This window comes from Saccoglossus kowalevskii, chromosome 2, assembly GCF_978046115.1.
Source record: "Saccoglossus kowalevskii chromosome 2, keSacKowa6.1, whole genome shotgun sequence".
Taxonomy (NCBI): domain Eukaryota; kingdom Metazoa; phylum Hemichordata; class Enteropneusta; family Harrimaniidae; genus Saccoglossus; species Saccoglossus kowalevskii.
Genome location: NC_140642.1, coordinates 6,843,676 through 6,859,818, shown reverse-complemented (window position 1 = coordinate 6,859,818; position 16,143 = coordinate 6,843,676). Strand labels below are relative to the sequence as shown.

At 33.8% G+C, this 16,143-nt stretch overlaps 1 protein-coding gene across 1 annotated transcript in view; it reads right to left on the bottom strand.

Annotated features, from left to right (window-relative positions):
* LOC100375904 (usherin) overlaps positions 1-16,143 on the bottom strand; it is a 49,358-nt gene that overhangs the window by 15,622 nt on the left and 17,593 nt on the right. The window contains exons 20-44 of the mRNA XM_085504456.1: positions 15,992-16,136; positions 15,521-15,748; positions 15,037-15,315; positions 14,138-14,428; positions 13,865-14,019; positions 13,415-13,679; positions 13,021-13,227; positions 12,727-12,807; positions 12,295-12,486; positions 11,335-11,349; positions 9,393-9,503; positions 8,858-9,061; positions 8,196-8,485; positions 7,065-7,212; positions 6,356-6,670; positions 5,263-5,442; positions 4,635-4,785; positions 4,169-4,311; positions 3,916-4,052; positions 3,674-3,809; positions 3,088-3,381; positions 2,565-2,762; positions 2,231-2,446; positions 1,148-1,393; positions 368-580 (exon numbers count right to left, since the gene is read on the bottom strand). Of these exons, the coding sequence (XP_085360582.1) occupies positions 368-580; positions 1,148-1,393; positions 2,231-2,446; positions 2,565-2,762; positions 3,088-3,381; positions 3,674-3,809; positions 3,916-4,052; positions 4,169-4,311; positions 4,635-4,785; positions 5,263-5,442; positions 6,356-6,670; positions 7,065-7,212; positions 8,196-8,485; positions 8,858-9,061; positions 9,393-9,503; positions 11,335-11,349; positions 12,295-12,486; positions 12,727-12,807; positions 13,021-13,227; positions 13,415-13,679; positions 13,865-14,019; positions 14,138-14,428; positions 15,037-15,315; positions 15,521-15,748; positions 15,992-16,136 (4,840 nt within the window). The remainder of the gene's footprint in view (positions 1-367; positions 581-1,147; positions 1,394-2,230; positions 2,447-2,564; positions 2,763-3,087; positions 3,382-3,673; positions 3,810-3,915; positions 4,053-4,168; positions 4,312-4,634; positions 4,786-5,262; positions 5,443-6,355; positions 6,671-7,064; positions 7,213-8,195; positions 8,486-8,857; positions 9,062-9,392; positions 9,504-11,334; positions 11,350-12,294; positions 12,487-12,726; positions 12,808-13,020; positions 13,228-13,414; positions 13,680-13,864; positions 14,020-14,137; positions 14,429-15,036; positions 15,316-15,520; positions 15,749-15,991; positions 16,137-16,143) is intronic.

Sequence of the window (16,143 nt, the reverse complement as noted above, 5' to 3'; positions counted from 1 at the left end):
TACAAAGATTCTGAATATTCAGAAAAACTTAATGAGCAGATATACCTCTCCTAAATTTGTTAACTGATAACCACAAGAAGAACTCACAAATAGAGAGTATTCTTCAACAGCAACCATATTCATTGCATGGGACCGCCATGTTGTAACACTATGTCATATTAAAATACTATCCTGGTAGCAACACAAAACTGACAATGCTTTGGCTATGCTATGTGAATCCATGGCAGACTCATCATTGGTGTGTGAGGCTCTTTTTTTGGTACTCATTCCTAGTTTGGAATTCAACTCAAAAATAATACAGTAATGTCATCTTATAACAATTACCTACAACATGCAGAAACAAATTGAAAGACACTATTGTACAAACCTCCAAATAACGTCCGAGCAAACGCTGATGGACTGGTGATATTATAAGCACCATTATCAATGATTTGTTTGAATTCATACAATGTGTTTGGAGTAAGACCAACCAATGTAGCACTCTCCACACCAGCTGGATAGGTGGCATAAAGAATAACGCCGGGCGTCTTACTGTACGATATGATGTATTCAACAACGTTGCCTTGTAATTCAGTTAGACCTGCAAACAAATAAAGTAATGTCAGAAAACATCCTTTTTACAATCAGGGTTCCTTCTAAGCTGTAATTTCATAATGTTCTCAGTAAGGTTCCTAGTTTTCTTAGCATAAAAATTGGACACTCTGTGAAATATGTTCCTTTTAATTTTATGAATTTTGTATTCAAATAGACCTATTTCAAGAAGTGTTTTTACTGAAAACTCAGACTTCATTGTCATTTTTAATACATATAAATAAATATGCATGAAAATATGAACAAGCTGCTCAAACATTTTGAATAGAAGAGAGGGGGTCTAGAGAGAAAACGTTTTTTTGAAACTGACTTCTCTGGAATCACAAAATATCAAACAGAATTTAAAGCAAAATTTAACACTTAAAAACTTCCGAGCCTCCTAGATTATGAATGGTACACTCCAAACAAGTTACACATGTTAAACACCATATACATGTGACCTATTAGAGGATGGTGATCACTGTGACCACGTGTATTTGATATGAATCCCATACTATGCACAGTAACCTGTATGCACAAGTTTATAATAAACTTATTAAACAAAATCCAAACTTACTTGGTGTTGTCCACTCCAAAAATACCGATGTATGGTCAATGGTCGTAGCAGACAATGTACCAGAAGCTGTTGGTTGACCAGCTAGTGTGGTCACTTCATCTGATGGGTCAGATGTCAACTGCCCAACAGTGTTGTAAACAGTCACTCTGTACTGGTATGTAGTGAATAATGGCAGACCTAAATCTTGGAATGAAGTCTGTGTTCCTGAGTATACCAATTCCCAGAATCCAAGTCCAAGTATAGGATCTATACAAATACAACACATATATAAAACTAATCAAAACACGCAAAATAGTTCAGGATTTATTCCAAAATTTTCTTTTTTTAATTTTCTTCAAATGATTTGATCCTCTGACAGATGTATTGGTGAGTTCAGGCACACATTTATTAACAATGGATGCTCATAGCTCTATTTTGGGCCTATGGTTTTGTTTTAAGAAATGTCTGTCACTATGACAAAGTTACATCACAACATCAAATTTAGTTATGATACACGTCAACATATACATGTTTTAGCATTAGTATGTGTATATGTATGTAAAATATTATGTATTTAATATTTTTTAGTAAGATAAATGAAAGTAAAAATGCCTAAAGCCGATAGAGGATGTGATTTGCGAAGCAAAGGAGAGAGATAGTAATGGCAGCTTTTTGAATGTTGTTATGTGGATGTGTTTTGATGTCAGTAAAAGAAATTTATAAGATTTATGCATGATGGCCCATCTTTCACTGTTATGTGTTATTTGACTGTCCTGTTAACATTTTGAATATTTCTTGTATAAAATATGGTGTTTTTATACTGTGTATGCATGGTTGGTTGTATTTTGTTGAATTCATGTGTTAAGGTGGTTTCTTGATCTTAAAGGGGTATTTGTTTTTTATTGCGAATCCAAAGTGTGGTATTTTTGAATTGATCATCTTGTGACAGTATCAACTAAGTAATTTAAATTAAAACTATAACTTCCTACACAAAGTCTTTGCAATTTGAAAGCAACGGGGCTATTGCTATTGAATACTGCTATATGACTTGGATAACAGTGAAATTACAATAAACACTATAATAATTCTGATTTTACTATTTACCTGTAGACAACGGTTGTCTGATCTTCATTCTAGATAATTCATATCTGATATTATCACCATTAGGTCGATTTGGGGGCGTCCAAACAACAGCTATGTAATTCTGGGTTATTGCCGTGGCTACAGGTTCATCTAATCCTTCAGGAAGATCACTGTCCGTTGTTATGACAACAGAGTTGCTCTCAGTACATCCCCCACCAGTGCATGCTTGGACAGTAACTGTGGATCACAGAGAAAACACAAATAATGTTATCATTTGATCAATGTTCATCTCAATTATATATCATATCAGTACAATGTGGTTGTATCAAATACTAGCAATGTCAGATATTCTTACCTGTGTATTGCGTATACGGTACCAAATCTTCTACAATAATTTCAGTAACAGTCACATTTTCAATCAGAATCCTGGGGTTCGGCATCTTGACAGTGTAACTAACGATCTCGCCATTGGGTTGGGCAGGTGGTTGCCAAGCAACACGAATGGATGTGGAACTAAGAATTTCAACAATTGGCGTAGCAAGACCAGAAGGTTCTGTACAGACAATAATAGATGTTTTATTAATTATTTTTAATAATTGACATTTCTTCAAATATATCTATTATAAATCATTAATAGAACACTGAAGACTCAAAGAATAAGAGTTTTTACATGCACAATAGATACAATCATTTTGATAGCCCCACCTCCACATGAAAAGAGACTTTTCCCAAGATACACAGCAATACAACCTCATAGTACAATCTGATTTATTTTTTAATTTTGATCAAACATACATGGAATATAATGTACTGACGATTGCGGCATATAAATATTTCTAACTAATGTAATCACAACAGACTTGGAAATGGTCACTTACGAGCCTGTTTCGTTGTAATCTGCGACCACTCACTGGAAGTGCTACCTGCACTGTTCTTTACAATGACTCTGTATTCGTACGTTGTGAAAGGAGCAATGGACGACTGATCGACATAGGCAAGCTGTGCCGAAGCATCAACGATGATGACAGTTGTTATCGTGTTAGATCCCTGGAGGCGACGTTCAAGTTCATAGCTTTGGAGCACACCATTTGGATATTGTGGGGGTGACCAGCTTATTAGAATAGAGGTAGGTGTTTCTGAAAACAGGGTGGGTGCTGCTATTCCACTTGGTGCTAAGAAAGTGAAAACATGTGAATGAAAGCTCAAATTAACTTTTCATTTTGTTTACTTATAAATAAAACATGTATTATGAAAACAATATGTTCACAGTGATGTCAGTTTTCAAAATTAAAATTGATTTTATATACTAGACTGTGGTGTCACAAAATATTACAGGAGTTAACAGTTCAGTCTTCAGTAGTATCCGGATAGCAGATTTTTTTCCCATCTGTGCAATGATTGTCACAACAATGGTTGTCACAGCAAAATTGATAATATGAATAAATCTGACTTGTTTGTACATACCTGCAGCATTTGTGGTATAGGTTAATGAGTTATCGCTTGCAGTACATCCCGCTGAGTTACACACCTCTACCTTGAAATAATAAGCAGTATTTGCAACCAAATCATCCAGTGTATAGCTGACAGTATCACCAGGTAACTAGAAGATTAGAACAATGAAATAACAATAGGTCAGGATGTATGTGTGTATCAGTATATGAACTCACAATATGAGGGGATAGGGAGGTGATGCTCATTATACTTACAGTGATTCTCAGCAGGTCGTTTTGATATAATTTAACTTCAATTATTTCACCGTTTGGTTCTGCAGGTTCTTCCCATGACACTATCATTGAGGTCGGACCAAGTATTGTCGCCATTGGAGGATCAATTGGACCTGGACCTACAAACAGAAAAACAGTTTTTTTTGTCAGAATAGTAGAAAGAAAGTAAACACTGACAAAAAAAATTTAAAACGTTGAAATTGACAGTGACATAAAAAAATAAAAAGAAACTTACTATCTTCATTGGTAACCGTGGATACCCATTCACTGTGTGTGGATCCAATGCTGTTGCTGGCAATAAGTTTGAATTCATACTCAATAAAGGAAGTCAAACCAGTCAGAGTGTAGCTTGTAGAACTGATAGGAAAGCTGAACAAACTGTGAAAGAAATATGAAACGTGTAGTCATTTATGACAGCGCCACCTAGAGTTAACTGACATTTTTCTAATACTAACTATAAAACCCACATTTGCTTGGTAAGGTTTTGGTATGCATTAAAACGCTTCAATTAAGTATGTGTCAGAATCACATTAACTTTCATGAAATTGAAAACCAAGTGAAAATCCTTAACTCTTGTAATCATGAATATGTTTTTTGTTTTGCATTGTTTTTTTTAATGAGTTTTAACAATCCATCCATATCAAGCAGTACATCACATTACAAATGTACTTGTATCTCAATAAATCATGACTAATACATACTTTTGTTCTAGTTGTGGTTGTTGTGCTGGTCTATATACAACCTGGTATACTGACTGTCCTGGAGCGTTATTTCTTGCAGGTGCTTGCCATGTGACCTGGATAGATGTGGGGCTCAGTGGTGTAAGATTTGGTGGCAGAACACCATCAGGAGCTGTCAGATAATTGAAAGTTTTTTGAATCAGAACTACACAGATATAACAATAATATATACTGCAGAATTATAAAAAAAACAAAGATTAAGGCATGACAGATAATATATACATCAATCATTTTTGTGGTAAAACAATCAAGCAGATTGTATCAAGCAGAAAGTAATAATTTCACTTTGTGGGCTAATTCTACTAAAAAATGAGAAACTGTTGTTTTGGAAAAAGTCTGGGTACTTGACACTTATGAATATTAATGAGCTAATAATGAATATTAATGCGCTTGGTCACACACGCAAACACTTTTTTTCATTCAAGGCAAAATATTATTTGTTTATTTTTCACATATTTATTAAATTAAGATATGAAATCCAAAAAATATGTCAACAATGATATCAGTGAAAATGATATCAGTGAGGTATAAAATATTTCATAGTAAAAAAAGTATGTTTTTCATACTGATGTTATGACCTTTGACCTACCTGCAGCAGGCATGTTGAATGATTGTACATTACTCATCAACATCCCCATAGTGTTAGATGCCTTCACTTGTGCATTATAATTTGTAAATGGGACTACTCCAGTTATAACTATATCAGTTTCAGCTTCTGTGCCATTGTACAGAATTCTGGTGTCTTGTTCTATGGTATAGTCACCAGTATCTAAAACAATACAACAAACAAGCATTTGAGACAAATTTCACTAGTCACAGAAAATCATGATAATTTGAAGCAGTAAAATATTTCTGAGATTCTACAAAATGAAGTGACATTCACAAAATGTTGAATTCACAAATGCCCCACAATCCTAATATTGTAAAAATTTCACGGTTTACAGTATCTATACCATGCAGTAGTTAGAAATTAGGTAATTATTATAGATGTATATAAACCTAAAACTAATTTGATCATTACATTGTGTTAGAGTACATATGTACCAAGATTCATTGAATTAAGATAAGTACTGTCACAGACAGTCTATGTACGAAGTTTTATTGAAATGTGATTAGAACCAAAAATTATGATTATTATCATTATTATTAAAATTATTATGCAAATTAGGAAATTAATATGATCTGATTTTAATTCAAAACTGAGCGGGTCTGTGCATTGTTCTGGAGCATCAAAGTACCTAGTTTCATTGAAATGGAATAAAAAATAGTACATGTGATATCAATGTAAAAGACAAAAATTAACTAATTATGCAAATTAGTTGATTAATATGCACACATCTTTACTTAAAATTAATCAGGTCTGTGGATTGTTCTAGAGCATCTATGTACCAAGTATCATCAAAATCTAATGAATTGCTCTATCAGATATCAGTGAAACAGTCAAAGAACAGCTAAAAATTAGCTAATTATCATGCAAATCAGGTAATCAACCAAAACCTAATCAAATCTGCACATTAGTGCAGAGCATCTACACACCAAGTTTCATTAAATATCAACATATGGTTCTTGAGATATCCGTGGAACAGACAGACAGACACACACACACACACACATACAGACAGGGTAACTGCAAAGACTCTCATTGTGTGTTTCGAGAAGAAGAGAAGAAAGCACAGACTTACCTGGAGATACATAGAATATACCAGTAAACATGGCCTCATATATGATCCTTCCATTTGGCTGGCTTGGTGACGTCCAGTAAGCACTGACACTATAGGCATCGATGACGTTCACTTGGAATGTAATATCTCCAACAGGTGGGGACTCCTGAGTACGGGCCTCAGTTGCGGAGCCGACAGTACATCCTGATGTTGTACACGCCTCAACGCGGAAAGTGTGTAAACTCCATGGAGTTAAACCCAAGACTGTATATGTCGTTAACAGACCTGTTTGTATGACTATTCCATTCTGGTATAGGGAGTAGCTGGTTATTACTCCTAAGAGATAAACAGTAAATGACAGCATTAGAAAAAGTTTTTAAAAAAATTCCACAACTAAATTTTGTCTCCCTGTAAACATTTTATCACCATATTTTTATAATTTATTGGCTTCTAAAATTTAGACCGGGTACAGAATGGTTATCCAAGATTGTGTTCATCTCAAATTTCTCTTGAGTTTTTGATTATTATGAGAGCAAACACTGTTGAATGATGTTATGTTTTGCATAGTGACTCAAAATATCTCACCAAAGGTCATCTAGACATACAAACAAACATAAATTACTTTTTTAAGGTTTTAACAGCATTTTCTTGGTTTACTATATATGTAGACAACATTCACTGTATATTTCAGTCAAATTTCAGTTGGGTGAACAACAGTAGTCATATTTACCATTTGGCTGATCTGGTTGAGTCCAGCTAACATAGAGAGAATAGGGCGACAATGCTATTACAGAAGGTGCTGGCACCCCCTGTGGAGGATCTTCATGTGTAGTTGCTATGCTTGCACTGCTGGTGATGCAACCACCTCCATTGCATGCCTGTTGAAAAATAAATAATGTTTTGTACTGAATATTTTGAAAATTGTTCAGTTTACTATATTCCTTAAAATTATCATTCCTCCAAACAACCACATAATAAAATAAAATTAATATTAACAATGGCAGAAAATGAGCAGAATGTTCATGCTGAATCAAACTTCATACAATGTGTCATCATCATGTGTCCAATAACAACAAGATGTGTACAACGGCTGTGTGTATCAAGCATTGCAAGTCTGATCCTGATGTATACAAAGATGATGTTGACTTAATCAAGACTAAACACCATAAGTCCCAATGGACACTTATTTTGTTCCTAAGTGTATTTGACTTTGATACAATTGAAAACATTGAGTAACATGTTCACAACATGACATATATAGTGTACGGATGAGAAATACCCCCAACGCCATAACAAAGTAAAATACCAGTCAAACAAAATATTTTGCAAAATGCAATAATGCATTATTTTCATGCTAATTGTTTTTGATTACGTGAAAATAAAACTGCACAAATAATATCTATTAAATTTGCAGTGTTGCAAGTCAGGTGCAATACTGATTATCCATAATATATTCCAGATTAATTTAAAGCAGGAGTGTTACTGATTATCCATAATATATTCCAGATTAATTTAAAGCAGGAGTGTTACTGATTATCCATAATATATTCCAGATTAATTTAAAGCAGGAGTGTCATCCCCTACGCACATGCGGGAATTCCCAAGCGATAACAACATACGCTAAAAATGCAAAGGCTCATGGTAGACGTTTGTTTGTAAACAATGACACGCTATGGCAGTCTGACGCATGTGCAGAAGCTGTGAAGCTACTGGGGTATTACAGCTGTTTTTACAAGTATATGAACTAGTTTTGAGAATGCTGTAAGTGCAACTTCTTTAAACAGGGGAAATATGTTAATACTAGAACCAAAGTCATATGCTGGAAACACTTTATACTGAAAAGAAAAGAAAGCTAACTTACCGCTATTCTAATAAAGTATGTAGTTCCTGGCATGAGGTCATTAAGTGTATATGACGTTATAACAGTAGCTGTAGAGTTATACACAACATCCCCAAATTCACTGGCATCGATGGAAACATAGAGTACATAGTTCTCTAATATACCATTCATTTGGTTCGGTGGATTCCACTCAACTTCAATGGTTCTCGGTCCTTCCACATAAATAGTCGGTGCATCAATTGAGCTGGGTGGTAACTGCCCAGTGGATATGGAGACAACATCACTATCTGTACAGCCAACCACAGTACATGCTAGTGGAATAATATAGTAGTAATGTTAAGAAATTAAAATGCATGAGATATAAAAAGTGACATACTCTTGACATTAAAAACCTTGATTGCCTAATAGTTTTAAATTCCCTGTGTTTTTGAGTACTTTCATCCAATGTTTTACAATGGATTGAAACCAGATTTTACTACAAGTTTTAACTAATTCTGTGATTGGAGTTCCACTTACATATCCACACATTGAACAACCATTGAAACATTTGTAATGTACGGTAATTATTTTACATAAATGAACATATTTGGTGAATACTAAATTCATTGAGACTTGGATATAAAACTAATTTTGTCATAAATGATTCAACAATATCACATACAATACATGATAAAATTACTTACCAGTGAGTTTAAACTGATAACTAGTGAATGTACTGAGACCTGTTTGTGTATAGGTCATAAGGTTACCACTATATATGACAGAATTCTCCATGTATAAAGCATATCCAGTAATGATTCCATTAGGACGATATGGTTCAGACCAACTTAGTTTCAAGGACGTTGACATTTTTTCTGTTGCTACAGGAGGATTAACTCCTTCTGGTTCTGTGGAAAGAAAACAGTTCAGTAATTACTTTACAATCACCAAATTTAAATTTTCCTTCTAAAGATATATCACTTTTTTACATTACGCATCTTACAGAAATGCTTCTCATGTCTGAATAATAATCTGTTAATATTTATATTAAACTCTTCTAATATATTTGTTGTTGTAAGAGTCTCCCTGCTGACTGTCATCATCAGAATTACTGTCCAGAATTTACTGCATGTGAAAATTTAAATATAACTGAATGCAAATTAATGCATGCAAATGATGGCGTATAATTACCGGGTAATACTATTATTTTTAATTTCCACTTATGTAGGATATACATACCTTCCTCACTGGTTTGTATAAACACACTATCACTTTCTGTACATCCACCAGCAGTACAGGCTGTCACAGTCACTCTATAATTTGTATATGGTATAACTCCAGTAATGTTACCTGTGAATAGAATCAGACAATCTTTATAACAGGTTTTGTCTATTAATTAAGCCACATTGTCCAAAGTTTAAATAACAACTCAAAATTATAATTGTTAAGATTAGAATTGAAAATTTCATCCCATTAAATATGAATAACTAATTAATTTACAGATATCAATTTTTAGTATTTCAGAAACAGTTCCGTTAATTATTTAAACTTGGACAACAGAGGTTATATTTTCACCATGGACACTACTGGACTATCAGTGTGCGAGTGTGATCATTACTGACAATGTTTATTCCACAGTATTACTACATCCAGTATTTGGAAGACTTCTGTGTTGTTATTCACCTAACCTTTAACCCCATGAAGTATCAAGAAAAAATTGAGCTATTATGTAGATAGTCAAGACACTTAGAACTGAGAACATAACGGTATTTAAATTTCCAAGTGGGTCATTCCATTTCAGAGGAGGGATTCATGGTTTAAGGTCCTCCTAAGTGTTTTGACTATCTCACCACTGCAGAAAGAAACACCACATCAGAGTCTCAGACTACTGTAATAAAAGAACTAGGTAGAAGAGAAAAGTTGTAGAAATAGAATACCCAAGTACTTATAAATTTAAATTTACAATCTTAACTTAATCAATTTTTACCTGTTCATCACTATTTACCTAAATTAAAAACCAATTAATAATTAATTGTACTTTGACTATAAAGTGCAAATTGAAATGTATAAGTACTTGATTGGTATATCAAGGATCTTTCTAGCTGTGATGACATTTCCTAGTTGAATGTTAGGTTTATTTAAGAATTCAGACAGTTTTGAAGCCACATTATTTTAATTTAAAACATTCACCTTCAAAAAGAAATGGAATCATAACCATGTAAGATATATTTACACTTTGATTCAAGACTTCTACTTTTACTTTTACAGACCATTTTAGGAAGAATTTAAATGACATACACACACATTGAAATGTATGGCATTGTATGAAAGCTTGGCAATTTAGTGGTTCCATTAATTATCAACATATTAAATTAGTTTTCCAATTACAAGCAATAATCATTCCAACTTCTAATACACCCATTCATCTAATGAAGTTATATAACAAGCAACAAACTTATACATCCATATCACCAATTCACATTGTTGAAATTTTGTTGTTGAAATTTACCCATGAAAATATTACTTTTCTAATGGGAATAATTTGGTTATCAAAGATAATTAAATATATATTGTTAAGTATTGTTATTAACACCACATAACAATGCCACATGATGCAGTCTGCATGTGAAATCACATGATGTATGCAATTGTGGTACATGGTGCGTAGTTCATGCATGACCACAGAATGCAGTCCATATATGGTACATGTACATTCCACATATGGCACATGTACATTCCATACATGGCACATGCACATTCCATACATGGCACATGTACATTCTATATATGGCACATGTACATTCCAAATATGGCACATGTACATTCCATATATGGCACATGTACATTCCATATATGGCACATGTACATTCCATATATGGCACATGTACATTCCGTATATGGCACATGTACATTCCATATATGGCACATGTACATTCCATATATGGCACATGTACATTCCATATACGGTGCATGTACATTTCATATATGGTACATGCACATTCCATATATGGCACATGTACAGTCCATATATGGCATGTATTCAAGCCACATATAGTCCATATTTGGCACATGTGCAGTTCATATATGGGACATGTACAGTCCATATATGGTAGTACTTCATCAAACATAAAACCATACCAGACATTCAGTCATGCAATGGAGGCAGAATAGGAAGACTTACCAACAAGAAAAGAACCTAGTATGACAATGGAAAATGGAGCAGGGTGAATTAGTTATAGTGGGAAAAATAACAGGGTTAATATGATGGTAATTGATGACATCATTTATTTGTAAAAAGGATTAATTTTGTTAGTGAACACATTCTTATTGATCAGAAGCAGATGTGTACACCAACAGGGCTAAGAGAGTTGTTCACTTTTTACAATTCACTCAACCATTGGGAACTCCTCTCAAACCAATAAATGAAGGCATCATAAATTTGGAAATAGGACTTGCTAAATAAAGCAAGCAAAAATTGAAAGAGAACTGTAGAAAACTGGAATAAGCTACAAGATAAAGCAGCAGTAGTAATTAAATGACACATCACATCCTGTAGACAGAAAACGGTGACTTCCACCAAACGAATTAGCGTGAATGTCATAAACATGCAACAGTTTAGGAACACAATCACAAGTTAGTACATGTATATCAAAATACAAAAAATCAAATAAGGAAATAAAACTCTGTATTTGTATAACAATTAACATCTCAAAATTGTAGTTGTTTTCTCTCATATTCAATTTCTCAATCAAAACATCTAGAGAGAAACATTTCATTTATCTGTACTGTATTTGCTATATTAAAAGCATATAGTAAGCCAAACATGTTGTCCATTCATACTGCAGTTATGACCATGCCTACAGTTATTCTGACCTTTGAACTTCAGTGTTAACTAAAAATATTAATTATCTTATACTACAATATAGAAGTGTTCAGAAATAGATAATATAACATGTTTCTGGGTGTGTATGTACTTCTAATAGAAGAATTACGTCATAAACATTTCAATAGAAGACAGAAATATCTTTAAATTCACAGAACATAATAAAAAAAAATACAAATTAGTTTGTTCCCATTTATTTAGTAGTACCTGTGAATGAATTGATATAAACAATAAAAAGATAGAATTTATTTTATTTACCAACATATTCCAACTGTGTGGTATCAGTATATACAGCAGTGATTGGGTCTTCTGATGCACTATCTAGATTATATGCTGATAGTATATATTGTGTAATAAGACCTGTATTACCACCTGACTGCTGCCAGCGTACTTCAATGGTGTAACCATCAGGTGATATTGGGTCATTCGGTGCCGAGATACCAGTCGGTGCTATGAAAATAAATATGCAGAGTTAAGTTCCATTATGGAGATAAAAACGCAAGGTTTTCAGAATTTGTTTTCTTAATCAGGAATAGTAGCATTAGTGAAAATGTTCTGTTTGCTAGTAATAATTTTAAACGATAGAACGATCTTTTACTTATAATAAATCTGCAATCTCACATCAGGTAACAGAAATTACCTGGCACTATGTGTAATTTCCATATTATGTAATACTTTCTAAAATCTTACCTCCTTCCAATGTTCTTCCACTGCTCCATTCACTGGTAGCACTTCCTTGGTCATTACTTGATATCACACGGTAAATATATTCTATGAAACAGATCAGACAAAGATATCATGTAATATTGGCTTACAAATACTGTAATGATACACCAAATATGGTTGAAGAGATGATTCATTGTAATTAATCTGCATTTCAGACTAGAGTTGCATCATCTAAGTCACTGAGGCACAATACAAATAAGGAAAACAATGTATACAACTCATTTGCATAACAATATTGCATAAAGATGACCTTCTTACCAGTGTAGACTTGTAATCCTGTGTCATAATATGAATTGGTAACTCCCTGATAGATGGTAGTTATCTGTGGGTCTGTACACGTTGACTGAGATGACACAGTCGGAGGACATCCATCTAAATTCACATTCACTATCTCTGTTACATCCTTCATGAAATCAATGGCAGTTCCACTGTTGATGCGAAGGTTCTTCAGACAGCCACCATAACCTGAGACCAATAAAATGTTTTATGAAAATCAAGACAATATTCATTACAGATCATCATGGTAATAGACTGTGTTGAATTGGTGTGCTCAAGTGAAATTAGATCTCATCAGTCAAACTAATAAGAAAGTGAGTTTAATCACTCCATCAACAAACATGGAAGTTTTGAATGAATAGATAAATGAACTCACCAGACTGCACTGTTATTCCTGCATTACTGAGGATTCTACCTGTATCTGATTGGTCAGACACACCTCCAATGTTGAGACTGGATGATATCTGCAGGTTATCTGTTGTAACTTGATTTGTTTCTGATGCAACATTGAGTACAGTGATTGACAACTGGGTGGTAGTTTTGCTGAATGTTACACTCTGCCATTGTCCATTGCAGAGAGAGTTTGATGAATCCATCAATGCCACAGAAGCTGACACACCAATATCAGTATATATCTGGAACTACAGATTTATTTTAAACATGGAATTATTAGAAACATGGAAATGGCTGGAAATTTTATACATTCTATAAATATTTATGTATTTAATTCTGACAAATATAGCGAAGGCCAGCCAGTGATTACATAGAGTACGATAGTTATTTATCCATATGTGGATTTGCTGTACAATATTTAGGATTAGCTAACCTGCAAGTTGCCATCAATGAGTTGAATCAAGATGTAAGCTCCATTAGTACCAGTTGCAGTTATGAGTAGTCCAGAATTAATTTCAGTTCGGAAATCAAAACTGATGGAAAAACTGAACCCTCCCGTGAAGTAAGTAGATGACAGAACAGCATAACCTGCAAAGACAGCATGAATTAGAATTAACGTTTTCATAATAGAAAACAGTATTTTTGTATTTCATTCTTTTCAAATTATTGGATGCATACATTGGAACATAAAAACAAATTAATTCACCTCTCCCTAGAAACTGAATGCCAGGTTGCAATTGTGCTGGACATCCTTCCATTGTTGGAAATACATGGGAACTTGATACAGCTGTGTTCCAATCCAAATCCTCCCACACCTCAGTGGGCGTGTGCTGTTTCTTGATTCTCACATTGCGCATACACCCAACAAAACCTTGTCGAACCACTTCAGTGTTTCCAGAATCCGATCTGATAATCACAAATTCGTTAGGTAGACCTCCCATGTAGACACCGATTGTTTCTCCAATCACTTGAGATGACGTGGATGATGTGCCAGCACCTGTTAACGGGAGACACACAAGTGAAAACAGTACAAATATACAGAGCAGGTCAACAGATTATTATGGAAAACAAGACATGGAGCACAATAAAAACTGCAATATCATTTGTTTAAAATCACACTAGTAAGCATTACAAACCGGTAATGTAATTAATTATTCACAATGATTTGATTCGTACAACAAAATAGTGAACAAAAACTAAAATAGCAAAAGACAGATTTATAATTGTTGTAGCATTGAAATAATTTCTCCAGGACTTTGTTCAGGCAATAATCTTCTTTAGAATTCGCAAAAAAGCTATGAAAATCACTGCAAAGTAACACAATTTATTTCAAAAATGTCTTCATTGTCAGCAAACGTTGTCCTCATTAGATCTGATTTTAGATTCAAATGCTGTACATTTTATGATTATGTCAGTTTTATTTTTTGTAAGATTTTGTATAACTGTGACACATTTTTTACATGAATTTTTCTACCATTTATTTATTGCAATTTATTGCATTGAATTGATTTGACATCCAACCAGAGCGCAAAACAAATTATGAAAAACACAATCAGACAGATTCAAATGGTTCAGTTTCAGTAATACACTGTACATAAAACTTACCTGTATATTGTTCATCCACTGTGATAGAACCAAAATTTCCATTTCTCAAAACTAATATATGATGCCATTCTCCATCATCATACATTTTACCTGCATCATTGAATGTTGTTATGGCAACAGCTCCACCTTGTGGATCCATCAAAAACCAAGGCCGGCCACTTCTGAGTTGAATCACAATGTACTCTTCTTGTTGCCCGTCAGATACAGCGAATAAAAGCAATGCATCCAGGGGAGCACTGGCAGGACTGGGTCGCTGAGTTCGAAAGTCAAGTTCAATACCTAATAAAATATGTAATTAGAAACAAAATGATTTTACGCAATGATTTAAACACGAGAAAGTATTTTGAAAGAAATAACAAGAAAAGAATCAATGGTGTAATGTTTCTGTGATACAGATCTTTATGTATCACACATAAATTCTCACAATATATTACTTCAAACATTAACAATCCTAGAACATTCACCAAAATAGCACTACACTTACCAGTGTAAGATGAGGATGGTATTGTACCACTTGGAAAGAAATAATATCCACCACCGGGAAAACGTCTCCCTTCTGTAACTCTGGGTGGCGGTATACTAAACGATGCCATAGTTCTCTGTAGTTGATAACTAGGTGCTGGTCCATTCAATAAAGATGGAGGTATCCAACTGATGTACATTGTGGTAGAATTGTAACCTTCTACAGATGGTGAATTCTGATTTGATGGAGCTGAATTGTATATGAACAAAATTATTCTATTATTTATTTTCACTATTAAATTGTTATACAATACTATCATATGTTTATTTTCTTGAATTTACTTTTGAAAAATGGCATAACAGCGGAAGATGAACACAACAAAATTTAATGACTCATAAGACGCATAGCCATTGGTTAACATTACTTAACATTCAAAGTGAACCTAAAAATAGTCCAATCAAGAAAGCTGTTACAACCTAAGTGTATACCTACCAGCAGGTAATGTCTGTCCACTCGCAGTAGAACTGGACACACATCCTACACTATTACAAGATTCAATGTAAAATGTCTGTGTACTAAATGGTTCAAAGCCGCCAGCCAGATAACTGAACTCATCACCAGTAGCACTGTACAATAACTGAAAA